The following is a 27,050-nucleotide window of genomic DNA, read 5'->3' as shown; positions in this document are numbered from 1 at the left end:
TTATGAATGTTATTACGCAATGCATACATGTTAATAGCAATGGTCAAACTTGGATTAAACCTTCCTGGAGGAAAGTAGATAAAAAGTTGCATAAATGTAGTGAAGCTTTCAGATTTAAAACCCAAAATGTATGAAGGTAAGACATTTACATGTCACAGACGTTTCAGTTAGCAGATGTATTTTTATTGAACTCTGAGATGTGCTTATACGTGCTGTCATGCCAAGGATTGCAGGCAACTGTCTAACTGTGCTGTCTAACACTATTATCATTTTAAGTGAACAGCGGAACGTTAAGAGCCCAAGACTGCATGCTGTTCACTAAACAGGCAAATCTCATCTAGTATTCTAAGTGGAAAACCAATTTCCAAAAAACACAATTCAACCAGATCATACAGTCGGATTGGAGTAGTGTTCTATATAATGGAAACCAGCTAATCGCTTTGACTCGACAGCAATCCCTCACACCAAGCAGGCATCTAGTAACGGGGGAGAAAACTCAATTTTAACAGAATAAAGCTCCAGCAGAACCAGGCTCAGCGTGATTGCCCATCTGCTGAGGTCTGGTCCACAGAAAAGGAATCTGTTTTGCCTGAATTCAGATGCAGAAAGTTGACGGTCATCGAGGTTTGGATGTATTCAAAACATGCCTAGAGCTTATGTAATGGGTTAGTTTCATCTGGATTAATAAACATATAGCAGATTATCATCAGCATTAATAATGGAAATGAATCCCATGCAGTCTAGTAGTTCTACCAATTGAGAGCATATATGAGAATGGTCCTAGCAATGATCCCTGTGGTAATCCACAGCTAACCCTGGAGCATGACGAAGATTAATTTTTTTTTTTTTACTTTTAATCCAATTGCAGTGATTTTTATTTATATAAATTATCATGGTTTACTCCTTTAAAATTATTTATTTTCTAAAAAGATGGTAACAGTAGAGAAGCTGTAGAGGTGTGTGTCAAACTACAACTATGCTTCTCGGTCTGCACCCTGGGCTGTGAGGGTTTTGGAGGACTAAAAAAATCTGTTTTTTAAATGGCATAATGTATAAAAGCAATGATATTTTTAGAAATATAATTGGAAATATTTAAAAGGTAACAGATGAACGAGGAAGTTCGATTCCCGGCCTGGGGTCTGTCTGCATGATGATTTTTTCCCTGAGCATGCCTGGGTTCTCTCCAGGTACTCCAGCATCCGTCCACAGTCCAAAAACATGAGTGTTAGGTTAATTGGCTTCTCTAAATTCTCCTTAGGTGTGTGTGTGAATGGCTACCCTGTTTGTCTCTGTGTTGCCCTGGAGATAGGCACAAGCAACTCTAGCAATCCCACTTAGGATAAGCGTGAAGGAAAGTGGATGAATGGATGGATAAATTTGAAGTTTATTAAAAATTTTAAAAAGCATATTAACACTGAATTCACTTTGTGCATGTATAGAATAGAATAGAAAACCTTTTTTGTCCCACAATAGGGAAATTCTGGTGTTTACAGAGGCAAAACGATTATAGAAAAGATGGTCACGCAATTTAGACCTTTAAAAATGTAATAACATAATATTGAAGAGTTGAAAAATAAATAGAATTTTGTACGGTTAGGTCTTTTAACATTATAAAACAGTGCACCTTGAGATTAAATAACGAATATACAGCTATGCACATTTTCACAGTAATGTTTGAAAATGGCAACATTAAGAGATGTACGGAAGCGTATTGCTGTCACTTGAAAAAATTAATTTTTGCTCATTATATTGTATAAACGTGATAGTATATTGTATAAACATGATAATTATATTGTATAAACGTGATAGTATATTGTATAAACATGATAGTATATTGTATAAACGTGATAATTATATTAATTAATTGGCTAAGGTAGAAACTGCAAAATTAGCATGAAACTAACAACTTATTCAGGTTGTTGGGAACAGTTGTCGTTATAAAGTCTTACAGCTGCTGGGAGGAAGGATATGTGATAACACTCCCTGGCACATTTAAAGTGCAGCAGTCAAAATAGTTAATTCCACATCATTAAGTTTTTGTTATTGAAGAAGTTAAATCACATAAAAAATCTGAAAGATCTGACTACTATGCTGAACCCTTTGAAGCTTACATTAAACTTGGACTGAATAGCAACCTAGAGAAAGTAATTTATCATTTATTACAATGTTCTATTAATTGTGCTTGCAATATGAATTTTGTAAAATACTGTTGTGAAAGTATTTTGTTTTGCTGTACATTTAAAAAAAATCCACATTGTATTGCTTTTCAAGCAGTTATTCTTGGGATAATGTTTAAGCATCATTAAAGAAATTGCATTTAAAAAAATTATAATCTTGACAATTTAAGTAATGAAGACATTGAATAATGCTATTGGCCTAAAGGTATCGCTGAGGTTTAACCAACGAACCAAACAGATCTCTCCTTTCGCCTGTATGTATTTTCGGTTACAGGAAGTGAGTCCATCTCAGTCTGTCAAAGTAAATGTTAGTTTAAAAGTATATGTCAGCGCAATATATATACATTTTACCCCTACCTCCTCACAGCCTCTGGCGTTAGCCTTGATAAGAACAGTAATTGAAAGGTACTTTTCCTATGCTAATTTCTGTGTTTTGTAAGAAGTTACTTGCTGTTATGGTTTTATTCTGAAAGGTATTAGCGGAAGTTCTTTACAAGTTAAGTTGTACTGTGCAGACGCCGCAGTTTCCAGCTCCTTGACAGTAACTGACACCCGACAGGTAAGATTGAACTTTACACACATATGTGAATATTAAGTAGTTTCGCACTGTCTTCCCTACAAACCAATCCTTCATAATTTTAATGTGCTACTATGGTGTTAGCATGACAATAACATGGTTATTTTCATTTGGGGGAATTTTATTTCTGACTGCTAATCAAACTAAGATTGACAATATGTGGGTGTTTTTGGTTCGCGGCCCTGATTCATAACTGCTTTTACCAGCTTTGGAAAAATAATTCTATCACTGAAAATCTCAAATTCGCTAAAACTTCGTGCCGTTAAGACAAACGGCTAATGCAGGGAAAGCCTGCTTTACTGGCAGAACCTGTTCTCAGACTCTTATTTTGTGGAAAGTTTGGGCTTTGTTGCAGCTTTCTACCGGGATAAAATAAAAATCCAAGAATTCCAGTTAGATCAAAGAAAGAATAAGATTATATATAATTTAAAGTCACTGATTTTAAAGGCTCCCGAGTTTCAAACAAATGTACTTATGCAGCTTATAGAACTATTCGTGTGACACATTTTTCATAAGTGTTTAAAATTAAACTGGATTAATATAGAGTTGTTCAAGTATGAGCACCTTATTAAAAGCAACCAGTGCTTGTTTGGTGGAGTCAGAATTACTGATTTTCACAGACAAATATGAAAAATGCAAACTGTCCAAGTATGAGCAAGAAAGCTAGGATTTCTCTGATACAGGAAGGTTGGAGTGACTTTAATAAGGGTTTGTCAATTCAGTTTATTTATATGGTGTCCATTCACAACCCCAGTCATCTCGAGGCACTTTACAATTTAACCAGATCATACAGTCAAATTGATTCAAAGTTTTCTATCTAAGGAAAACCAGTTGATTTTATTGACTCGGATGCAATCCCTCACACTAAGCATGCTTGTAGCGACAGTGGAGAGGAAAAACTCCCTTTTAACAGGAAGAAACCTCGAGCAGAACCAGGCTCAGTGTGAGCGGCCATCTGCTGAGGCGACTGGAGTTCAAGGAGACAGAAGCAGAGAATCAGAAAGGAGCAGAGACACATGACCAGCTCACCTGGAGGGCCAAAATAATTGTTTTTAATTGCAATTTCCACTGGTTAAAAAAAAGAAGCTTCACAAAATACTGTCTGCTAAAGAAACAAGTATTTTGGCAGTAAAACACTTTTGCATACATTGTATTGGTTGGCTACTTACTAATTATGGACCACTAGATAAAAAAACATTTATAAAAACTGTGACTGCTTTCTTTCTACTTATATGATGATCTAATATTTATTGCTGTCCAAGTATTTACAATGAACAAAATTACCATAATTTCCGTATAGTGATCAGCTCTAATTGATAATTCATTTAATCTGTATAGAATTTAATCCAAGTCGAAAAGCAGCTGTTCTATGAAGGCCGTAGAGGTTTGTTTGAGAACATTATGGAACAAACCAGTGCATATTGGTCAGTATTAAAGTTGCAGAGATGTTCAAAACTTGGGATATTCTTTATTTATCATCATCATCATCATCATCATCCACAAAGGTCTTATATGAATCCCCTGGTCCAACAAACCTGAGCTAAAAATACTGATTGACCCCCTGAATACAAAACATACCACATGACAGACATCTTAGTTTATCTATTTGAAGCAGATACCCATTTAAAAGTAGCAGGAAACTAGATAATGAGGTCTGAGGTTTATGTGTGCTGGCTGGTGAAAGGTTGTTCATGTAAAAAGTCCAGTAAAGATGAATACAACTGAGAATTGGTGACACATGTTTATAAGGACTCTTCTGCTTAAAGTTTTAGAAACTTTAGAAACAAAGAAGACTAATAAAATATATATATATATATATATATATATATATATATATATATATATATATAAAAAGCTCTGTTTCAAGATAAACAGAAGTGAAAGACATCCATGCAAAAACATGCAGCTCTTAAGGCATAAAAACGTGGATCTACAAATGAACTCTGGTAAAATATACACTATATTGCCAAAAGTATTTGCTCACCTGCCTTGACTCACATATGAGCTTAAGTGACATCCCGTTCCTAATCCATAGGGTTCAATATGACGTCGGTCCACCCTTTGCAGCTAGAACAGCTTCAACTCTTCTGGGAAGGCTGTCCACAAGGTTTAGGAGTGTGTTTATGGGAATTTTTGACCATTCTTCCAGAAGCGCATTTGTGAGGTCGCACACTGATGTTGGACGAGAAGGCCTGGCTCTCAGTCTCCGCTCTAATTCATCCCAAAGGTGTTCTATCGGGTTGAGGTCAGGACTCTGTGCAGGCCAGTCAAGTTCATCCACACCAGACTCTGTCATCCATGTCTTTATGGACCTTGCTTTGTGCACTGGTGCACAGTCATGTTGGAAGAGGAAGGGGCCAGCTCCAAACTGTTCCCACAAAGTTGGGAGCATGGAATTGTCCAAAATGTCTTGGTATGCTGAAGCATTCAGAGTTCCTTTCACTGGAACTAAGGGGCCAAGCCCAGCTCCTGAAAAACAACCCCACACCATAATCCCCCCTCCACCAAACTTTACACTTGGCACAATGCAGTCAGACAAGTACCGTTCTCCTGGCAACCGCCAAACCCAGACCCGTCCATCAGATTGCCAGATGGAGAAGCGCGATTCGTCACTCCAGAGAACGCGTCTCCACTGCTCTAGAGTCCAGTGGCGGCGTGCTTTACACCACCGCATCCGACGCTTTGCATTGCACTTGGTGATGTATGGCTTGGATGCAGCTGCTCGACCATGGAAACCCATTCCATGAAGCTCTCTGCGCACTGTTCTTGAGCTAATCTGAAGGCCACATGAAGTTTGGAGGTCTGTAGTGATTGACTCTGCAGAAAGTTGGCGACCTCTTCGCACTATGCGCGTCAGCATCCGCTGACCCCGCTCCGTCAGTTTACGTGGCCTACCACTTCGTGGCTGAGTTGCTGTCGTTCCCAAACACTTCCATTTTCTTATAATACAGCTGACAGTTGACTGTGGAATATTTAGGAGCGAGGAAATTTCACGACTGGATTTGTTGCACAGGTGGCATCCTATCACAGTTCCACGCTGGAATTCACTGAGCTCCTGAGAGCGACCCATTCTTTCACAAATGTTTGTAAAAACAGTCTGCATGCCTAGGTGCTTGAATTTATACACCTGTGGCCATGGAAGTGATTGGAACACCTGATTCCAATAATTTGGATGGGTGAGCAAATACTTTTGGCAATATAGTGTAGCTGTACACTGCACACAAAAAAAAAACACGTGAACATGGGGGGCCTTTTTCTTCAGACTTTTGGACAAATTAAAACCAGATACTAGGATTTATGAAAATAATATACACGTCTATTCTGATCTGTACTTCTAATTTAGAAATAAACAGCATCGCACTCATTGTTTGTCTCTGCCTGTCCTGACTTTCCAGAAATGTGGTGGGTAGCGTGGGTCCTGGCTGCCTTAGTGGTTCTCTTCTGCTCTCTGGATGTGTGGTACTTCCTGCGAGCTGGAGCCGTGATCTTGAAGGCCTGGTTTCAACCTCCAGTATGGGACGTCACAGGAGAGCAGGTCGTGACGGGACTCGTCACTCCACGCGACATTGACATGTGCCACATGAACAATGCTCGGTACCTCCGGGAGTGCGACTTTGCCCGCTTTTCTCTCTACACGCGCAACGGTGTGTTCAAAGCGGTGCGGGCCCTGAGAGCCAACATGGTAGTAGGGGCCACCACCATTCGCTACCGCAGGGCTCTGTGTATAGGAGAGGGTTATGATCTGTGCAGTCGGATCGTCACTTGGGATGACAAAGCTTTTTACCTGGAGCAAAGGTTCGTGTCCAGAAAAGACAAGCTGGTGTGTGCCGTGATGTACTGCAAGCAAAGTGTGATACGCAGCAGTCCAGACAAGATCTTGCAGCACCTGTGTAAAAGAAAGGTAAGATAGTAGCTAAAAGCTGAAGGGATGAGTCTTTTACCCTGTGACAGTAAATGACAATAATCCTGTGTTTTCCTGCTTCCAGGTGGAGCCCCCTGAGTTCCCAGAGGACCTGCAGCATTGGGTTAACTTTATTTCTGCCAGCAGCCAGGCCTTGAGAGCTGAAAGTGGTCTTGATGACAAGAGCAAATAAAGTTGGATGAGAGGATCTTCTCTCCATGTTGAAGAAAAGCAGCCAGTTTATCAGCACACCATCCTTAATCTCCTCAGAGAGACTCTTGCCCATCTGTACAGATATATCCCCTCTTCACTGATGTGCCTCTTCTTTGCATTCAGGGTACTTTGAGCTCAGTATTTAAAGATGTGAAGCAGGATTAATGGTGCACATTGCATTAAGAAACGGTGGTACATCATAACTTTTGTAACTGTAAATATAACCGTATGATGTGTTCTGTCTGCTAGCAGCTGCAATAAAACAGCCATGGTTGCAGGTGCCAGCTTCTTTCTTTTAAAGCTTCTATGAAAATGTTAGCACTGAAAATGACTACTTAGGTTTTAACATCTAACAGTTTGGGAAATAAATATATCTTTTTGCTTTTATATAAAAAACAGAGAGTGAAAGATGATTTAATAGCTATTAGATAGTAAATTAGACAGACTTTCAGTAATAGATTTGAAGCATGGAGCTTAAAGCTGTTAATACAACAGAATGTGGATGACATAAAATGTTAACAGATATTTTCTTCTAGACTGGAGGTCTTCAATATGGGGGTCTGCGACCCCTAGTGAGTTCATGGTTGTACTGCATGGGGGGTCCCGAAAGTTATTTTTTTTATATTCCCCCCTACAATTTTTTCCACTACTTGAAATGTCTTTAAATACACATTAACAGGAATTCAACACACTGTAGTAAACACATAATTGGAGGCAGAAGATGTATTTCAGTCATTAATGCTCACATTCAGAGACACGCAGGAGCTCTTTCAAGCAGCGCACCGTTTCAACACCTGTCCCATCAACCAGGAATCAGAATCAGAAATACTTTAATAATCCCAGGGCCAAATTACTTTCCTTACATTACCGTACTCCATATGTAATAGTGACTATAGGACCAGTTTGATATAACACAATTTCATACCATATATATATATATAATTAGAGGGTCCCTGCTCCATCTTGCCATCAGTTTGGGGGTCCTTAGCCTGGAAAACGTTGAAGACCCCTGTTATAGACCCAATAGCTTGTCAAGTTGGTTTTTAGTTTGATCCTTTTAGCTTATTTACCAACTTTAGTTTTCCTTTTAGAGCTGAATATTGCATTTATAGGGAGCCTCTGCTCTGTTCTAGTTTACTCATTAAATGGCTGATAATGAATTTTCATATCAGGTTCACCATAAAGTTTTATGTTCCAATACAATAGTTCTTCTGTCAGTAGGTATATATGATGACAGCTTGGCCTTGTGATAACGCCATACCTTTCTAATAGATCTATTATGTGCACAGAGTATGGGTCATTTCCTTGTTTTATGTAATTTAGACGTTCAGACTCAAAGTCAACCCTGGAAAAGATGTCTGCTCTTACCTAACATTTAAGGATTTAGTTATGTTTTTATTGTCATACCAGCTCATTTTTACAGTTTTTGGAAGCAAAGTGTGGACTTGTATTAATATTTAAGAAAAGAAAGAAGTAGATTAATCTGGATTAATTGCTGTTTGAATTGAGCACTCGGTTAACAGCTGCAGGAAAACTTGTTTGAGAGCCTAGTGGTGTTGCTCTGGATGCTCCTCATCTGAGAGAAGAAGCAGGAAGAGTCTGCAGGATGGGTGGCGTCCTTCATGATGAGGACCCTCCCCATGTGTAGAGGCCCAAGTTTCGAGTCAAGTCTGCTCCCTACAGTCCTCAGTCCATCACAGCCAAAAAAAAAAATTCTCCTCAGGACTGAGCTCCTCCAGCTCTATGCAGATTACTGAGGAAGTAGAGATGCTGATGGACCCCCCAGGTGAGATTACTGGATGAATGCACACCCAGCTACCTGTAGCTGGAGACCACCTCCACAGCTGCACCTCTGAGGTACAGGGGACGAAGACAATCCTTGTCCCTTCTGAAATCCACCACCATCTTTTGCTATATGGAGAATTATTTTTTTTTTTTTCATTCATATTTATGTAAGCATAATGTGTTTCTTTGACTATAAATGATATTATGTTTGTATTATGAACTATTGGTCTAGAAGTATTAATTCTACTCTAGTAAAGATTAATTAACATATGTTGAATGGAGTAGATGTAAAAAAAAACTGTTCAGAACTACTTTAACACTCTAGAAAAAGTTAATGCATACACTTAGTAAAAATGTTACACCTGATTATAAAAAATCCTTTATACTATCTCTGACAAGACAGTTAAGTAATGTAAATATCCCATGAATGTTTTACAGAATAGCTGTTTATACAGTACCTTTACTATATTTCATGACAACACAGTGGAAGAGGATTAGGGCTGGTAGAAAAAAAAAACTTAACTGATTTTTAAATTTTATTTCAGTATAATATGAGAAAAAAGTCAGAATTTTGACTTTTTTTCTCCAGACTTTTTTCCTCTGAGATTAAATTCAGAATTGTGAGATTAAAGTCAGAACTGTGACTTTTTTCTCTGAGATTTAATTCAGAATTCTTAGAAAAAAGTCAGAATTTTTCAGATTAAAGTCAGAATTATGAGATTAAAGTCAGAACTCTGACTTTTTTCTCTGAGATTAAATTCAGAATTCTTCAGGTTAAAGCCAGAATTCTTCAGGTTAAAGTCAGAATTATGAGATTAAAGTCAGAACTCTGACTTTTTTCTCTGAGATTAAATTCAGAATTCTTAGGAAAAAGTCAGAATTTTATGGGTTAAAGTCAAAATTATGAGATCAAAGTCAGAATTCTGAGAAAAAAGTTCAAATTCTGAGATTAAAGTCAAAATTCTGAGAAAGAAAGTCTGAATTCAGAGATTAAAGTCAGAATTCTGAGAAAAGAATTCAGAATTCTGAGATTAAATTCAGAATTCTGAGATTAAAGTCAGAATTCTGAGAAAAAAGTCAGAATTATGATTTTTTTCCCATATTAAACTGAAACAATTTTTTTTAATCAGTTAGCTTTTTTTTTCCAATGGCCCTAATCCTCTTCCGTACAACGCAAGTAAAAAAAAATAATAATAATAAAACGGGGAAAAAAGCTGAGAAACCAAATAGCGTCAATATGCAAAACGACCCTGCAACCATGTCAACAAATTATCCAATGAAGCTCTGTTACGTCACACACCCGGAAGTCATGTCCATTGAACCTACCGGCTTCTTGAAGTTGTATTCCGTCCTATGGTAGCGCCTTCTGTGGGACGGACGGTGAGTTTTACGTTCGTGGAAATATGCTTCTGTTACATGTTTGGACGTCGCCTTTGCTATGGGACGGTTTGCTGGAAAGGGGGGACTTTCACGTCAGACTGCGGTGCTTGTGTCTGCTTAGGCCAGCATCCTCTGACTGCTAACAGCTAAGCTAAAAGATTTGTCTTCCACAGCAGGTTTATTGGAAAGGAGCTCCGCTCACTTCCCACTCGTGTCAGGGTTGCAGTGCGTGGCTTTGGAGCTATAGGACCCAAGTGTTTTAGCTCTAGAAAGCTGAGATACCAATTACCTGTGTATATGGATTTATTATGTTAAATAACAAATTGTGTTAATGCCTCTAGAATCTAAAGCTGCATATTACTGAAAATCTTTTAAAGCAACCCGGTTTATACAAGACATTATGTAATAACAATTGAATGCATTAAAATCTGTCGCATCATTTTTAATTCTTTTGATCTATGTGTGTATTTGTGTTGCAGAGAGATGTTGCTGCTGGTGCTGAGTGCCCTCCTCCTGCTCTTCTGCAACCTGGACGTGTGGTACTTCCTGCGGGGGGCCCAGGTCTTTGTAGAAGCATGGTTCCTGCCCAGAATAGAAGACATACTAGCTGAACAAAGCATTGACGGCATGGTTCTTCCCAATGATTTAGACTACCTCGGCCACATGAACAACTCTCGCTATCTGAGGGAGTGTGACTTTGCCCGCTTCCACCACTACATGAGAAACGGGCTGTTCATGGCCTCACGCAAACTGGGGGTCAGATTGGTAGTAGGGGCCTCCACCATTCGTTACAGACGCTCTTTGGCCTTCAGAGAGGCTTTCCAGATTCGTACCAAAGTGTTAGGCTGGGATGAGAAGGCCTTCTATCTAGAGCAGCGCTTTGTGTCCAAGAGAGATAGTTTTGTTTCTGCAGTCATGCTTTGTAGGCAGAATGTGGTGGGCATCAGCCCAGAAAGCATCATTGAGTTCATCTACAAGAAGAAGGTGAGGGTTTTTTATTTTTAATTTGCATTTTTGATCATTATATTAGATCAGGTTTGTTTTTGTTTTTCTGGAAAAATCCAATTTTAATTGAATCACGGTGCCTTGATGAAAGCAAAACACATAAAATAAGCTCCTACATCTAAAAAATTAAAAAAAAACAAATTCCTGTTGAAGGTCATTTTGATTAGCCTCATGAGATGATCCTGATCTCGCAAGCTTGCACTCGCAGATCAGTCTGGAGACTCTCCGTTAAAGAAAATTTGGAGCCGTTCACCAAACGACCGTCCAATCAGCGTTGGCTTTGAGGCGGGTTGAGGTGTGACGCAACGAGAAGCGTGACGGTTCAGTCTAAAGAACATGGCGGCTTCAGCCGATGAAACTAGCGTTAGCGTGGCTATTGAGCAAGTTTTATCGGAATTACAGAGTATTTCTTCACTGAAAGAAGAGAAAAAACACTGCTCTGGAGGCTTTCCTCAGAGGAAAAGATGTTTTTGCTCTTCTCCCGACTGGTTTGGGCAAGAGTAGCCTGGCTTGTGGTTGTGTTTTCGTCGTCGCTCTGTTAGTATGTCATATGCTTTGTTGATCTATCACCAACATAGGCCAATCAGCTAACCAGTATTTTCGCCCCTTCCCAAAATTTCTTCAACGGAAGGTTTCCAGATGGATTTGCTCCGCATATCCATCTGGCGGTGTCAGGTTTCATTTTGATATAGTTGGGTCACAACTAACTAAAACCCATAATTTTATACAAGGAAAATGTATACTCTGCAGTGCATATGCACTATACTTAGAAATCAAGTATGTTGAAGTAAATTCATATTAAGTGCTTTAAGACCAAATTAAGGCTTTTGTTTTTTTGACTAACTTACTTAAATTATCAATCCAATTCGGCAGACATTTGATTTTATAACCACAAAACTGAGTAAACCAAAAAGTTTAAGCATACTGCAATGTGTGCGGTCATATAATTTGAGTTTTCAGTTTTAATTAACAAGATAAAAGAATCTGATTTTTTTCAAGAATTGATTTAAGATCATAATCTTTTGATCGAATTGTATGTGTCGAATTGAAAAATCTGTAAAGATAAAAGCTTTAAATGATAGGATATGAGAGTGGGGGAACTACAGTGTAAGATCTTACTCTAATTGGTTGAATTAGGGTCTCTGCTTCACATTTATGGAATAATTTCCTGATTTACAAGAAAGCTTCTCAGAAAAATTTTAATGTGTTAATATATATATATTTTTATTATTGTGTACCTAAGAATAATCATCACTTTCATTAGGGCTTTATTTTTCTAATGTGAATATGTTTATTGCTCTTTTGCTGTACTTTTGGGAACTCTGCTTTAAAGTGCCATGTAAACAATCCCTACTCTGACAGCATTGGGAGATGTCGGATAATTATTTGGTTTAGATTTAAAGGCTCAGAATCTGCATTTCAGTTTTTCCTACAATGTATTTAACGTTGTGTTTATTTACAGATTGAGTGTCCACAGTTTCCAGAGGAACTCAAACACTGGATCAGCTTTATTTCAGCCAGCAGTCAGGCACTGAGAGCAGAGAGTGGCCTTGAGGACAAGAACAAATGAAGACGCACCAAGATTCTTTGGTATCATAAGTGGAGACGCATATCTCTGCATTGCACACACTCAGACCTTCCCACACCTTTTAGAGGGTTTTAGTCGACTTCAAATACTTGATGTTTTCTGATTTGGGGCCAGTCATACTCGCTGTTTATTTATATTTGGTGTGTTTGGTGTGAAAAAAAATATTTACTTCAGCTAAATATGTATAAAACAAAAAATTGGAAGTGTTTGAAATGTTCAGTTTTAAAGAAAGGGACTCCAGAACAAAGCTTTAGTCCTGTGACTACCAATTAGTTTACAGTGAGGAGGCAGGTATCAGACATTTTTATTTAAAAAACATCATTGAATTTCACAGTAGCATGTAGCGTAAACATCAAAAATCCACTGGCATAACTGCATGTTTCAAAACAGTAAAAATATTTTTCAAGCCTGTTCCTTATAGTTTAGAACCAGAGAGAATAACTTGGAATGAAAACCCCAAATCATGTTAAGGGAATATTTGAATGGATATATTAAGCATGATAAAGTTTAACCATATGACCAGTATTTTTTAAACGGGTTAATCCCTGTTAACAATCTGAAAGGGAATACTGTATTTTAAAAAGTACTAAATATATGTTTATCTGCACTTTATTTTTCCAGATTAGGAAAAAAACAGCTATTTAAAAATAGAAAACTTGGTTGGATCTGCATGTGATTTTACAGAGAATGTTGTCTAACATGAGGTTGCTGGCAACTTTTCAAAACCTGCAACACACAAGAAAGATGGAGGGCTTGAGGGCTCTTATAGAAAAAAATATTTGAAATGTCCAAAGTTGGCACTTATGCATCAGAGCTTCCTTTATGTGACCAAATCAATATTGTCCTCTAGAGATTTTAGATTTTTTTTTAAATGTATGCCCAATCTTTTATGTATTTATGCTCTCAATACAAAGTTTGAAGAAATCCTAGTAAAAACCTTGAAGTTTGAAGATATTAATTGAATGTTTATTCCATTTACTGTTGTTTGATTTGTGGACATAGATTTATTTATCAAACATTATTTATGTTTGTTGATTATCTTAATGCATTTTAAAATAAAAATGCACTGAACATTGTTCTGTGTCTTTTCTTACACAGTTAAGTACACATTAATTATTTTAGTTTTGTCTTTCTTATTACTGATCTGCTTCCCTGTCACTGCTGAAAAGCTTGTCCATAGCATAATAGAGCCACTGGCATGGATGGTATTTTTGGATACAGTGCCAGTTTTCAAATTTATAAAGCAATTTTCAAGATGGCCAACAATGTAAAGTTTAATCCAAATTTGGACCAAAACACCTCCCAGAGGCTTGCTGCTTCCTCTATTGTAAATACATATTAGTGCCAAACTATAAACATGACCTGGATCCTTCCTTCAACAATGGCATCGATCTTCATGTAGGCAAAGTTTTAATAATAATGAATATGCTCAAAAGAGTGCTAGAATGCTAGGCTAGCTCTTTTAACAAAGAACTTTGTTTTTTAGTTGGAAAAAAAAAACTACTTTATTTTGGCTAAAAGTAAATGTTTTGTTATGTTACATCTTTTAAGGGAGTACATATAAAACTGTATGACAAATTGCCCTTTTAATAGCAGGGATGTGTACTGATGATACCAGGTAACATTTCTAAAAGCTCTTAATGCATTTAAATTCAAAAGGAATACATAGTAAGAAATGTTTGATGGTATCTAATGGTAGTGATGAAACCAAAATTGTGAAAAGTGCCTATTTTATAACAGAAATATATATTTCAGATTGTGGAATTTAACTTTTTTTAAGAAATTTTTTATTAAAAGTTGTTTAATCCAAATTCTAAAGAATCTGTGATTGATAACAATAAAAGGTTAATTTGTATTTATTGTCTTATTTGATTTGCAGAACTGTTTTTCCTTAATCAGTATTTGTAGAGCTAAAATCATCATATGGTAAATTTTTTATGATTTCTCAAATGTATTTCTACTCAAACTTCAATGCTCATTTGATTTGGAAAACTTGCTTTCAGTAACTCCTGTTGGCTTTCACACTGACACATAGTCACCGGTGTCCATACTATTAGAGCTATAGCTGTTTACTGCTATAGTTTACTGCCACAGCTACCCTTCTTGGTTATCTCATTGTAAAGCAGGTTGAAAGGTTGTCTAGTCAATGTGTTACGAGCACTAAAAGTCCCTTTATGAAATCGATCCTTTGTTTCAGCAAATAAACTGTCTGAGATGTGAAACATTGACTCATTGTCAAGAACATTTCTAAATTGCAGAGGCTTTCAATAGTACTGAAAAAAACGTTATTTGACACATGTTTTGCTCTTCTTTACAAATGATCTGGAAGTACAGCACATTTCTGCTGCGCCCCCAAAACTTTTTCGACCCTTAGATAAAAACCAGTGCAGCCAACTGCTCTTAGTAGTCACCTACCCATTAAATTAAGTTCCCCTGTATGTTTTTGTTTTCATAACATAAATCCAAAAGTCCTGTGATGCTTTCCGGGGTTGTTAAAGAACATTAGGGTACATAGGAAGGAAGGTCAGGAAGGTCAGTGATGACGCAGTGAAACGCAACATTTGTTTATAAATGGTTTATAAACAAATGCGGCCTAGTGGTTAGGGCATTGCGCTTGGAATCCTGAGGTTCTGAGTTCGAGCCCCACTCCCACAGAATGAAACTCTGGGTCCCTGAGCAAGATCCTGATCCCCACAGTGCTCCCCAAGGGAATGGGTTAAACGCAGAGTTTTCATTTCATTGCCCTGTACTTGTGACAGTGTAATGACAATAAAAGCTGGAAAAAAAGAATATATGTTTAAAGTATCTTTAATACAAAGCTGGGGTCTGAGTATAATAACAATGAAGCTAGAGTTGTTTTTATACCATTTAAAATTGGCTGAGGTTATTGCAGATGCATGGTCTTCATAAGATATTGTAGACTATGTAGAATAGGTAGTTGGTGTAAGCTAAATGAACATGGCACTGGATAGCAGGTAAATAACAGAAAAAAGAGAAACCCTAACCGTATAGTTCATCAATGGTAGGCCTATCAATATTACGGCTCATATTGCTTCATTTATTGAAATAAAAATATTCTATGGTCTGTTAAAGACCAGTGGAGGTGTTTGTCACCTAAGTGTAATTTTACAGTGTAGTATGCAGAAGTTGTTCATGTTGGCCATCTTGTTCCTCCTCTATTACTAAGTGCTCTTTTTAAAAAATATAAATTTACTTCATCATTTAATCTAATATTTTTAGACAAAGGACACAGTGTAGCAGTGACCAAAGGTATTACCAGGTTTAGGAGAATATGCAAAAACAAAAAACCGAAAAAAACAAGACCCTGTAGCCCAGGTTAGCTGGAAGCATGCAGGCAGGGAAGGTTTGAAAATGAGGTCCTCAGGAATGTAGTTCAACTTGTAGTTTCCTGATTTTATCACTTTTCGTGAAAGTGTTGAGGATTATATGGGAAACATTTTGAGCAGGCGCAAAATGTCAGTAAATATTGTTCTAAATGTATTCTTTGTAGATTTTAAATAGGTCAATATACCCTTCAATGTGCTAATTGCCCTATGAAGATTATACCAATAATCTCATATGGTAGGATAACTGATTTTTTTGGCTAAGCTCTGTGATTGGCTTGAAGCTGAACCCTATACACTGTCTTCACCTTTCTGAGGAGCCTGATCAGTGGGAGATTGCTCCTCCCCAAATGCAGGACCAATAGATTGCTGAACTCCTTTGTTCCCCAAGCCATCAAGCAGTACAACTCCTCACTTGGGGGAAGGAGGAGGTAATATGAAGAGGGACAAGGGTCAGCACCCCCTTCCTTGGACATCTTATGCAAAACATTACCTATTGTCACTTCTGTGCAATATATTTTTCACTCTCACAGTGCAAAAACACATGCTGACTACTGTATAGCCTGTGTATTTTTTTAACCTATTTTACAAGGTCAGTATATTTCTGCACTGCAAGTGCAATAATCACAGTCAGCTACTGTGTAGTCTTTCATTATCTCTGTGCTGTTTTTTTTTATATTTTTAAATTTAAGGGAAACATATTGCAGGACATTAAAACTTTTTCCTTTTTTCTATGCTACCATATACACTCTTTTTATATTGTCATCTTTAATGGCATCTTGCTTCAACTCTTTGTAATCTATAAAAGTTATTGGGACCAGAATTTCCCTGAAGGAGCAATCCCAGGGGATACATAAAATTGATTCCAAGTCTTATATAATCTTTAAATTGGTAAAATGAATAAGGTCACCTAATTAAATCTTTGATTATTCATGAAAAAAGTTATGTCCAACAGATATAGGCAGTTTTTGCTCTTTTGGCCAAAATTTCACAAACATACAGGTCCTTCTCAAAATATTAGCATATTGTGATAAAGTTCATTATTTACTATAATGTAATTAGAAAACTTGAACATTCATATATTTTAGATTTGTTTGCACACTAACTGAAATATTTCAGGTCTTTTATTGTCTTAATAATAATGATTTTGAGCAATGGCGTAACGACACAACAATAGGCCCCTAAGCTACATTATCTGGGTGGGCCCCATATGAAGTACAACCCCCCCCCCCCAACCCCCCATCTTCCCTTTTGGAAAAGTGTTTCCGTTCTTCCAGCAGCTCTTCTTTTCTTCTCTTTTCTGGAATCCACTTCAGTACCTCTTTTTGATATCCATCGTCACTAACACTTTGTACTTAAAGGCTATGGTTTCAATCTATGCTCAGGATTACCCATAATTCCAAGTTGTAGTGTACAAAATAAAATACTCAAATACATCGGAGGTCTTCAACAGGGGGTCCGCGACCCCTAGGGGGTCCGTGGAGGTACTGCACGGGGGTCGAGAAAGTTTTGCTTGATTAGACTTTTTTTTCCCACTAATTGAAATGTCTTTAAATACACATTAACATGAATTCAACACACTGTAGTAAAATATAAATGGAGGCAGAAGATGTCTTTCAGTCATCAATGCACACATTCAGCGACATACAGGAGCTCTTTCAATCTGGGCACCGTTTCATTCACAACACCTGTCCCATCAACCAGGAATCCGAATCAGAAATACTTTAATAATCCCAGGGTGAAATTTCTTTCGTTGCATTACTTCATCTGTAATAGAGTGACTATAGGACTATTTTGATATAACACTATTTCATTGATATATTATATAAAATTAGGGGGGGCACCGCTCCATCTCACCATCAGTTTGGGGGTCCTTGGCCTGGAAAACGTTGAAGACCCCTGAAATACATCATTCTTTTAAGATCTGTATTGTGGTTTGAAACATATACACTCATATAATATTATATGAGTGTATTTTTACCAACCGTCTATTGAACTATACAAAGTTATTAACACAGTAATTAAAAATACCTGCTTTGCTATTGGGGTCACCATAATAAAGAAATCTGTCGTGTGTTAGGGCAGGGGTCTTCAACGTTTTCCAGGCCAAGGACCCCCAAACTGTTGCCGAGATGGAGCAGGGACCCCCTAATTATATATACTGTATGAAATTGTGATATATCAAACTGGTCCTATAGTCACTCTAAATATGGATTAATGTAACGAAAGTAATTTCGCCCTTATTAAAGTATTACTGATTCTGATTCCTGATTGATGGGACAGGTGTTGTGAATGAAATGATGCCCAGCTTGAAAGAGCTCCTGTGTGTCGCTGAATGTGTGCATTGATGACTGAAAGACATCTTCTGCCTCCATTTATCCGGTTACTACAGTCTGTTGAATTCATGTTAATGTGTATTTAAAGACATTTCAATTAGTGGAAAAAAATGCAGGGGGGTAATATACAAAAAAAAAGTAATCAACCAAAACTTTCCTGACCCCAATGTAGTACCTCTGTGGACCCCCTGTTGAAGACCGCCGATAGGGTATAAATAAGGTCTGGTCAGTTGTTCTTGTATAAGGTGGGCTTAAAGGAATAGTACACCCAAAACATGATTAGCCTTCATTTTCTACTCACCCCCATGCTGAACAACACTCTGGAGTACTTTTTTGATATCTCAAATGCATCTGGAGATCTGGGAGGCTTCTTGCTGTCTGCTGACATTCAAATAATGGAGGTCTATGGCGCCCGAGGCAGACAGGTCCATAAAAGTCCACAAAAAACGTGTCAATATTCCTCCATACTGCTCGTCCAATGTAATCCAAGTGTCCTGAGTGGGTAGCATCCAGAATTTACTCGAAACGAAGTCATTTAGAATGTTTTTAGAGCATAAACAGTAGTGTATAGGATTTCCTGAAAGCGCGCACATGCACGATCACGACGCTACGGAAGCCGGCAGACCAAACCAGCGCATTCAGCTCGGCAAAGAACTCATGCTCTTCCTCAACACTGAAGTCCTCAGACATTTTTCTTTCGTTGTTTCTTTCTTTGCACAGGTAAACAGCATATTTCTTCTTCTACGCTTGCATTATTGGCAGAGCAGACGCTGAATGCGCACTTTCATCTGGTTTGGTCTGCCGGCTTCCGTAGCGTTGTGATCGCGCATGTGCACGCTTTCAGGAAATCCTATACACTACTGTTTCTGCTCTAAAAACATTCTAAATGACTTCGTTTCGAGTAAATTCTGGATGCTACCCACTCAGGACACTTGGAATACATTGGACGAGCAGTATGGAGGAATATTGACACGTTTTTTGTGGACTGTTTTGGACCTTTCTGTCTCGGTCACCTTAGACCTCCATTATTTGAATGTCAGCAGACAGCAAGAAGCCTCCCAGATCTCCAGATGCATTTGAGATATCAAAAAAGTACTCCAGAGTGTTGTTCAGCATGGGGGTGAGTAGAAAATGAAGGCTAATCATGTTTTGGGTGTACTATTCCTTTAATGGAAACTTTTCGCACTATTATGCCCTTTCTCTTTAAATTAAATGTCCGCTCTACTTCCGGTGTCGTAGATAGGCCCCTCCTCCATTCTGTCGCTTTCCTGTAAACAAAGCTGTAGCTGTAGGAAGCCTGTTTATACTGCTATATTATCAGGTTTTCTGTAGTGATTAAACATGGCTCAGGGTGGAGTGGTTCTGGACAAAGACCAGTTTAATTGTTCTATATGTCTGGATGTCCTCAAACAGCCGGTGACCATCCCCTGCGGTCACAGCTACTGCTCAGACTGCATCCAGAACTACTGGGACCAGGACGACTTCCTCGGTATCTTCGTCTGCCCGCAGTGCCGACAGAGCTTTAGCCCGAGGCCCGTGCTGGCCAGGAGCACCATGCTGGCCGACGTGGTGGAGAAATTCAAGGAAACCGCTCTCCAGGATGCCCCGGCGGTACCGACGGATAACCGATGTCCAGCCGAAGCGGACGACGTGGAGTGCGACGTCTGCAGCGGGAGGAAAAACAAGGCTGTCAGGTCCTGCCTGGTGTGTCTGGCCTCCTACTGCGATGTCCACCTCCAGCCTCACTACCAATCCACCGCCTTCAAGAAGCATAAGCTGGTTCCTGCCTCCAAGCGTCTCCAGGAGACCATCTGTCCCCAGCATGACAAGCTGCTGGAGGTTTACTGCCGCACCGACAGCTGCTGCATCTGCTACCTGTGTCTGACAGACCGTCACAAGGGGCACGACACGGTGCTGGTGGAGTCAGAAATACAACACATGCAGGTAAGTCATTCCGTAGAATAAGCAAAGAAGAAATGCCAGGAAATCAAATGTTTCACTAGTCATGATGAATTTAAGGTTTTATTCCTTAATTAGAGATGAATCAGTCTGTCAGACAGTGTTTGGGCCTGTTTTCCTCGATTGGATCTTAGTGGAGATCAGAAGGTTAATTCCTCTAAAATCAAAATTGACAAGTAAATCAAACATATTATGTGTAATCCATCACAATCTTTGGGATTCCAAACTATGATAGGGTTTTTTTTTAATATTATGCATTTTTCTATGACTCTCTAAAATATCTAAACATGAAACTAAATTTTTTTTTATATTTTTTTGCCTTAATGCCATAATGACTCATCAGCAAACTTCTTACACCTTTCATGTATCACATATATTCTATACAATTCAAACTTTATCTAAGCAAATATTGAAAATATATCGCTTTAAAAATGCTTTTTTAAAATCAGACATCAGAATTCCATATTCATAGTTTAAACCTGCTATTAGTTGTATTGAATCAGATTAACCTAAAATAAAGTTGCACTGTCTGTTTGGACTTTATAAACATTTGCACATTGAATGGGAATTTGTAGAGCATCAGTATAATAACAAAGAAGTTCACATGAAGATCACTTTAGCCATTCATTGACATGGTAGTGATGATGCGATGCTCCTCAGTTGCATCTGAAGATTCTAAGAAGACCTAAGGAGATTTAAAGAGGTTTCAAATACCGCTTCAGCCCTTCTAGTATCTGCTAAAAAGATAAAACTGAAATAATTTTTCTTCATCACAATGAGTTAATATCAACAAAAGAGTCTCTTGAGTGGACAAACGTAAAACACAGAAAAATGATAGAAAAAGGACAAAGGTCTCTCTGTAAAGAGATGTCCTCAGTTTGGGAAGATAAAGAGAACTTCTGGTGGTTGTTCAATGTCAAGCTGAGTAGTGGGATACTGACAGAGACCTACCAAAGTTGATTTAATGCTGCATTTTAGGGATATAGACAAAGGATTACCGGTAGTTTAAAATTTGCATTTGAACCAGTTTTTCTTCTATCGTTCCTTCAAACAGATTAACTTCTGTTTAAGTTGAGCTGGACAGAATACATGTTACAATAGAGATGGTCTAATTATTAATAGATGTGTGTCTTTGCAAAGAGCCACTGTAGCCTTAAAAAACAAAACAAAAAAAATCAGAAATGACAGCTAAGAACTCCACAGAAAACCGCCAGAGACGGCCTGAGCATTCATCTAAGTACACAATACCAGTATGCTCTTATTTTGGCATCAGGGTGAGGACCAGATGTCCATTTTAACAGCAAAGTGAGGACATTTTGCTGGTTAAGGACTAAAGTGTAGGATAGGGTGAGATATGCACTGGTAATGATTGGATTTAAGGTTATTGTCAGTGCAAGGGTATAGAAAAGAACGGAAAAACACTTCAAATCAATAGGGGTCAACACATGGTCCTCGCTGCATACAGCAAAAGGAATGAGTGATTACTCCTTAATCTGGAGTGCATCATTTAGTTGTTACTTGAGTACAACTCAAAAGTTCAACCTAACATTGTTGTCTATCTATCTATTGCTTTGATGGGGTCGTGTTTAGGTTGATTTTAGTTAGTGGTGAGTCAAAGATGCTGCAGATTCTGTTAAGCTTAAAATGTTCTAGCCCTTTGTACTAAACAAGTTAATTTCCTCCTCTATTGAGGGGGGATTAGCAATCTTTTTGACCATCCTGTTTCCTTAAAGGCTTTGTTTTACAGTCCCATATTTGTTTTTTGTAATCAGGTGATGGACAATGCTGGGGTTCAATAGTCCATCTTACTCTGAATAAAATGACACAGTAGTTTACCAGGAATGTTGGGGTAAAACTTAAGAGAAATCTCCACTGAAGAACAAAACCTTGATCACCATGTTTTCCATGTCTGCTAATATTCTGACATAAATATTGTTGCAGGAATTTAGTTCTTCTATGTTAAAAATCTGCCTTTAGTGGTGTTATTTGCCCTTTATTTCGGTGGTCAGTTGGTTTCATACAAACGCTGCATTTAAACAGGGATTTTTTATGTTTTTGACCTTGTGTTGGTTTTACAGCAGCTTATCATTGGCAAATCTATGCACCCTCTATTAAGTGAGAGATCTGTTATGTAAACAGGAATAATAATTCTAACATTTCCCCTCATGTTTATTTCTTTTAGATGCAGCTTGCAGACATGAGACAGAATTCACAGCTGAAGATTCAGCAAAGAGAAAAAGAGGCACAAGACCTCAGAACAGCTATTTTCTCTCTCGGTGTAAGTGCTGATACAGTTTCTTTCTGTTAAACCATTAGTAAGAAAATGTCTGAACACTCAAAGTAAAACATGTAACCTGCTCTTTATGTAAATATCAGCTGCTGCACCAGTATATCCTCATAGCAGCAGTTTATTTTCCTCAATAATACCTGCCTTCCCACCTGTCTCCCTCTAGCGTTTGGCTCGGGCTGCAGCAGAGGAAAGTGACAACATCTTTACGGATCTAATTCGCCTGATAGAGCTGAAGCGTTTTGAAGTGAGGGAACTAATCAAAGTCCAGGAAAAGACGGCCGCCGGTGAAGCCGAGCAGCTGCTAGAGAAGATCCAGAAGGAAATCGATGAACTGAGGAAGAACGAGGCCGAACTGGACCTGCTGTCTCACACCGAGGACCCCGTCCAGTTCCTCCAGGTGACGCTTCTCACACTTTTTGCTTCTGACTACAGTGACTCAGCAGCACTCATTCTAACACCATCTCCTCTGCTTATGTGCGTTCAGAGATGCCATTCCGTTCATGCTCCACCTGCGCTGTCAGCTCCTCCTTTGCTCAACGCCAACCCCAGTCTCTCCTTCGACCCGGTGATGACAGCTGTGTCTGACTTCAAGGGATTGCTGCATGAAGTGTGCCAGGGAGGGTTTGTCAGCATCTATGAGAAAGGTTAAAACACTTCAGGAGGGATTTTCAGGTGACATATTCCATCAACTCTTTCTGATCTAATGTTTCCCTCTTTTTTTCTTTATAGTGAAGGATGTTAAAATCGTTATGCCTCAAATTCCTGAGATTCAGAGTGAATTTCCTTTCACTAATGAGGCTCGACCACCTGTAGGCACGGCGGCGCCACAAGGTGAGCCTGTTTAGATGCATATAGAGCTTGTTCATATCTAATGTCTGTCTACAATCAAAACATTTGAAACAAATAATGCTGATAAAGGACCCAGGTTTATCTTTCCATCACATACGTGAGGGCAATGGTAAAAAAGAATAAAGAGGAAAACCACAACAGAATGACCCATAAAGAACCTCATCTTCAATAAAAGAGGCGTTTATTTCCAAAACCGTTTTTTTTTTTTTGTTGTTGTTTTTAAACCAGAGGGGTAATAAATGTGGAGAGTGCTGTATGCATGTTTTAGCCTAGTTTTCAGTTTAATTCTACAATTTAAAATCATTTGGACTAATGTGATGGATTTACATTAAACGTTTTCTGATCTAAATTCAGCCTAAGACCAGTGAAAACATACCATAGAAAATGATCAGTTGAAAGCAATTTGCTGCCACCTAGTGGAGTAAATTATGCTCTTTCATGTCTAATTAACATAAATTCATAAATATTTTAGCTCCTATATACAATTTAATAATGTTTACTTGAAGGTGTGCTTGAAAGAAAATACAAAAGCAGTTTTTTCCCTCAAACTTTCAAATCTGTTCGTACAAAGACAATGTAAATAAACAAAGTAGATCATTGGCTTGTTACAAACTAATTTTCTGTAAATAACTTAATCATTTTGATTTTTTTTAGACATAGAAGATTAAACTTCTTTTGTTTATATAGCTTACATCAGCATTATTTTCATATAGTATAATATTAATACAAAAGCTTTTTGATTGCTTTTCACAAACCTGTTAACATTAAAACACATGGAGCTAACTTTTCTTAAAACACGAGTTTAACTTCTATTCTAAAAGAAAAAAGTGTTTTTATAGAGCTAATTTTTTAAATCACTGATTATTTTAAGGGAATATTTTTATTAAAATTGTGCTTATTAAGTTATGAGGAGCAAAGCTTTGACAAATTTTTAAGTATTAAGATTTTTTTTTTAGTGCCCTAATTTAGACGTTTTCCTACAGAGCCGGTTTATGCGTTGAATGTCTCTGTTTGTTAAGTTACAACCATTCGCCTTTCTGTAATTTGACATGTTTCTGTTGTTCTAATAAATAAAAAATGTTCCCATCCAAACCTCCTTTCCCTTTCAGCAGAAACCTCTCTCTCAGCATGTTTGTTTACAGCACAGTTTGCTGAATCTGCATGTGATTCGTGATGTTTGAACTTGGGAGACTCAGCAGTAACTTTGTGTTTTTGTTCTGGTAGCGGCACCTCCTCTCGGTCTGGACCAGCCGGCCGTTAGTCCTCTGAACCCGTTCCTGTCTCCAGCATCTGCTGGGGCCACATTTGCCTTCTCACCATTCGGTAACTACAGACACCACACCAGATTCCAATTAAAAAGTTTCACGGGGAAATTTTAGCCAACTTTACACCCAGATACTTTCTTCTCTTTTTAACTTCTTTATATTTAAGATCAGTTACTCTCTTGCACTAAACTGATCTGAATTCATCATTTGCGCTGCTGTTTGTTCGCTGATTTTTTAATGTTGATCTTTTGTTTTTCCTCAGGATCTAAACTGTCTACGGTATCCAGACCAAAACACTTGCAGCGGCGTCCTCACTCAAGAAGAAGATAAATCCTTCTAGACATCAGACTGGATGATATGCATGCATCCACACAACCTGAATATAATTTCTTTTCTATGATCTCACCGTAAAGGTCAAGAATGGGCATTTTTCCAGTGATTTCATATGTTGACATTAGTCTCTTGGCTTTAATATCTGCTACATATTTTAGTATTTATTTACAGATGCAGCAACAATGCATTAAAATTACTCAGAAGCAGCTAGAAGCATGAAAAAACTTACTGTATTGTATTCCAGTGTTACTAAGAGAATTACCATGCAGTAGTGATGTGTTTTAGACTTTATGCTTTTCTGTTTTTTTATTTTATTTTTTATCTTTAACTCACGCTTCATCTGCAGCTATTTTGTTTTGGAGACTCATTTGTAACGCATTAAAAAAACATGTTCCCCTGCCTATTTAATTAATAAAATCAATCCATGTATTGTATTTTTTTAGAGAGAAATAAATCACATGTTGATTTACAATAAAACAAGCAAAAAAGAAGCAAACAAAATGAGTTAAGGGAAGAAAACAGAATAAAGTATGCTGTATTAAAGGAAATATTAAAGCTATGCATTTGAATAAACACTTGTCTATTGGAAGAAGGGCTGTCAATGCAGTAAATAGACGGAGGAAGTGAGATCCACAGTCTTGCTGCTAACTTACTGTAAAGACTGATGGCCAAAGTTGGAGGAATGAGTGAGAGACAGACCAACAGCAACTGTTAGGAAAATGCACTAAGAGTCCAACTGACACATCAATCTCTCTCAAATCTATTGAGGAGCATTTCCATTAAAGGCCCCTAAAGTTACAAATATGTCATTTAAGTAATTTTACAAGAAATGGACAAACTCCTGCTTATCATGTCAGGGTCATGGTGACCTTGACTTGCCTTTCATGCGGCGAGAGGCCAGTCTGTCGCAGGGTTAATGGTAAATGGCCTGTACTTGTATAGCACTTTTTCATGTCAGAGGTCTTAACAAAAGTGCTTTACATTCAGTCCCTCACTCATTCACACACACACTGATGGGGGCAAGCTACAATGTAGCCACAGCTGCCCTGGGACACACTAACAGAAGTGGGCCTTCTGACCACCACCAGTAGACAATGCAGGTGAAGTGGACACAAAGACACTGAAAGCCGAAGCTGGGGCTTGAACCATCAACCCTTTGATTTCAGGATAAACTCCTACATTCAACCCCACTGTTGCAACACTGAGACACACACACACTCGTTCTACAATCGTAGTGAGGACCATGTGTTGACTTCCATTGATTTTCAGTCATGTTCAACCCTTTCTATGCCCTAAGCCTAACCATTACCAATGCATACCTCACCCTAACCCTAATCCAATTGACACCATACCCCTAAACCTAACCATTAGCATAACAGCATGTGAGGACCGGCAAAATCATGTCACTTTGCAACAGCTAGTTCTCAATCTGAGGGTGAAATTGGAAAAATGGTCCTCACTCTGAGGGCAAGACAGGTACATGCACACCCCCACACCCAGGCGCTTTTTAGAGATGCCAACTAAATCAAGTCATTTCATAGGGCTGTGGGAGGAAGCGGAAGGAACCCACACATGCATGAGAAAATGCAAACTCCATGCAGGAAGACCCCGGATCAGGGAATCAAACCCAGAACCTTCTTGCTGCAAGGCAACAGTGCTTCAAACTGTGTCACCGACAAACTTTTCTTCACAAAACAGTTTTACAAAGAATAGTGGTCAGGTCCTGTTTAAGTTAGATTACTTCTTTTTATACGCACAGGCTGCTTTGGATACGTATATTACCCTCTTAACAGTAACTTTGGTATTTTATTTGGATATATTTGTCTTATATTAAAATAGTTTGTTGATCAGAACACTTAAGCATGACTGAAGTTAAACAGATGGTTTTATTAAAGCTGTTTCTATCTTGATTTTAGCTTGAAAGACTGCTCCATGTTTGGTTGTTTGTCCACATTTTGTTGCACAAACACAAACAACATACTATTGACTTCACATGCGTCAGGGTTTTCCTCTAAAAAGAACAAGCTTCAGGTTACCTCTAAAGGTCA

General features: G+C 38.2%; 3 protein-coding genes across 3 annotated transcripts; all 3 read left to right on the top strand.

Moving 5' to 3' along the window:
* The first annotated feature begins 2,662 nt into the window (after positions 1 to 2,662).
* On the top strand, positions 2,663 to 7,148 carry LOC119781297 (protein THEM6-like). Its single transcript, XM_038281720.1, has 3 exons — positions 2,663 to 2,736; positions 6,150 to 6,655; positions 6,741 to 7,148. Exons 2-3 carry the CDS (start codon positions 6,152 to 6,154, stop codon positions 6,846 to 6,848), a joined length of 612 nt encoding a protein of 203 aa, XP_038137648.1. The 5' UTR covers positions 2,663 to 2,736; positions 6,150 to 6,151; the 3' UTR covers positions 6,849 to 7,148.
* Positions 7,149 to 9,931: 2,783 nt separating this feature from the next.
* LOC119781293 (protein THEM6-like) lies at positions 9,932 to 13,702 on the top strand. The gene is made up of 3 exons (XM_038281715.1): positions 9,932 to 10,033; positions 10,513 to 11,017; positions 12,501 to 13,702. Exons 2-3 carry the CDS (start codon positions 10,517 to 10,519, stop codon positions 12,606 to 12,608), a joined length of 609 nt encoding a protein of 202 aa, XP_038137643.1. The 5' UTR covers positions 9,932 to 10,033; positions 10,513 to 10,516; the 3' UTR covers positions 12,609 to 13,702.
* Positions 13,703 to 19,556: 5,854 nt separating this feature from the next.
* LOC119781292 (E3 ubiquitin/ISG15 ligase TRIM25-like) lies at positions 19,557 to 25,436 on the top strand. Its single transcript, XM_038281714.1, has 7 exons — positions 19,557 to 20,250; positions 22,448 to 22,543; positions 22,719 to 22,952; positions 23,040 to 23,199; positions 23,285 to 23,386; positions 24,629 to 24,727; positions 24,932 to 25,436. The coding sequence occupies exons 1-7, from the start codon at positions 19,648 to 19,650 to the stop codon at positions 24,997 to 24,999; spliced, it is 1,362 nt and encodes a 453-aa protein (XP_038137642.1). The 5' UTR covers positions 19,557 to 19,647; the 3' UTR covers positions 25,000 to 25,436.
* Positions 25,437 to 27,050: the final 1,614 nt, after the last annotated feature.

Source organism: Cyprinodon tularosa, unplaced genomic scaffold, assembly GCF_016077235.1.
Source record: "Cyprinodon tularosa strain WSP-4 unplaced genomic scaffold, ASM1607723v1 ctg174, whole genome shotgun sequence".
NCBI classification, from domain to species: domain Eukaryota; kingdom Metazoa; phylum Chordata; class Actinopteri; order Cyprinodontiformes; family Cyprinodontidae; genus Cyprinodon; species Cyprinodon tularosa.
Note: the sequence above shows the minus strand (reverse complement) of the source record. Positions and strands in the feature narration are given on the sequence as shown.

Bases quoted from the DNA above. Each gene is read 5' to 3' on its own strand.
- LOC119781297 (XM_038281720.1), top strand. From the start codon at position 6,152: ATGTGGTGGGTAGCGTGGGTCCTGGCTGCCTTAGTGGTTCTCTTCTGC. The intron at 6,656-6,740 runs GTAAGATAGTAG...TCCTGCTTCCAG, and splicing joins AGCACCTGTGTAAAAGAAAG to GTGGAGCCCCCTGAGTTCCC.
- LOC119781292 (XM_038281714.1), top strand. From the start codon at position 19,648: ATGGCTCAGGGTGGAGTGGTTCTGGACAAAGACCAGTTTAATTGTTCT. The intron at 23,200-23,284 runs GTTAAAACACTT...TTTTCTTTATAG, and splicing joins TGTCAGCATCTATGAGAAAG to TGAAGGATGTTAAAATCGTT. The intron at 23,387-24,628 runs GTGAGCCTGTTT...TTGTTCTGGTAG, and splicing joins AGGCACGGCGGCGCCACAAG to CGGCACCTCCTCTCGGTCTG.
- LOC119781293 (XM_038281715.1), top strand. From the start codon at position 10,517: ATGTTGCTGCTGGTGCTGAGTGCCCTCCTCCTGCTCTTCTGCAACCTG. The intron at 11,018-12,500 runs GTGAGGGTTTTT...GTTTATTTACAG, and splicing joins AGTTCATCTACAAGAAGAAG to ATTGAGTGTCCACAGTTTCC.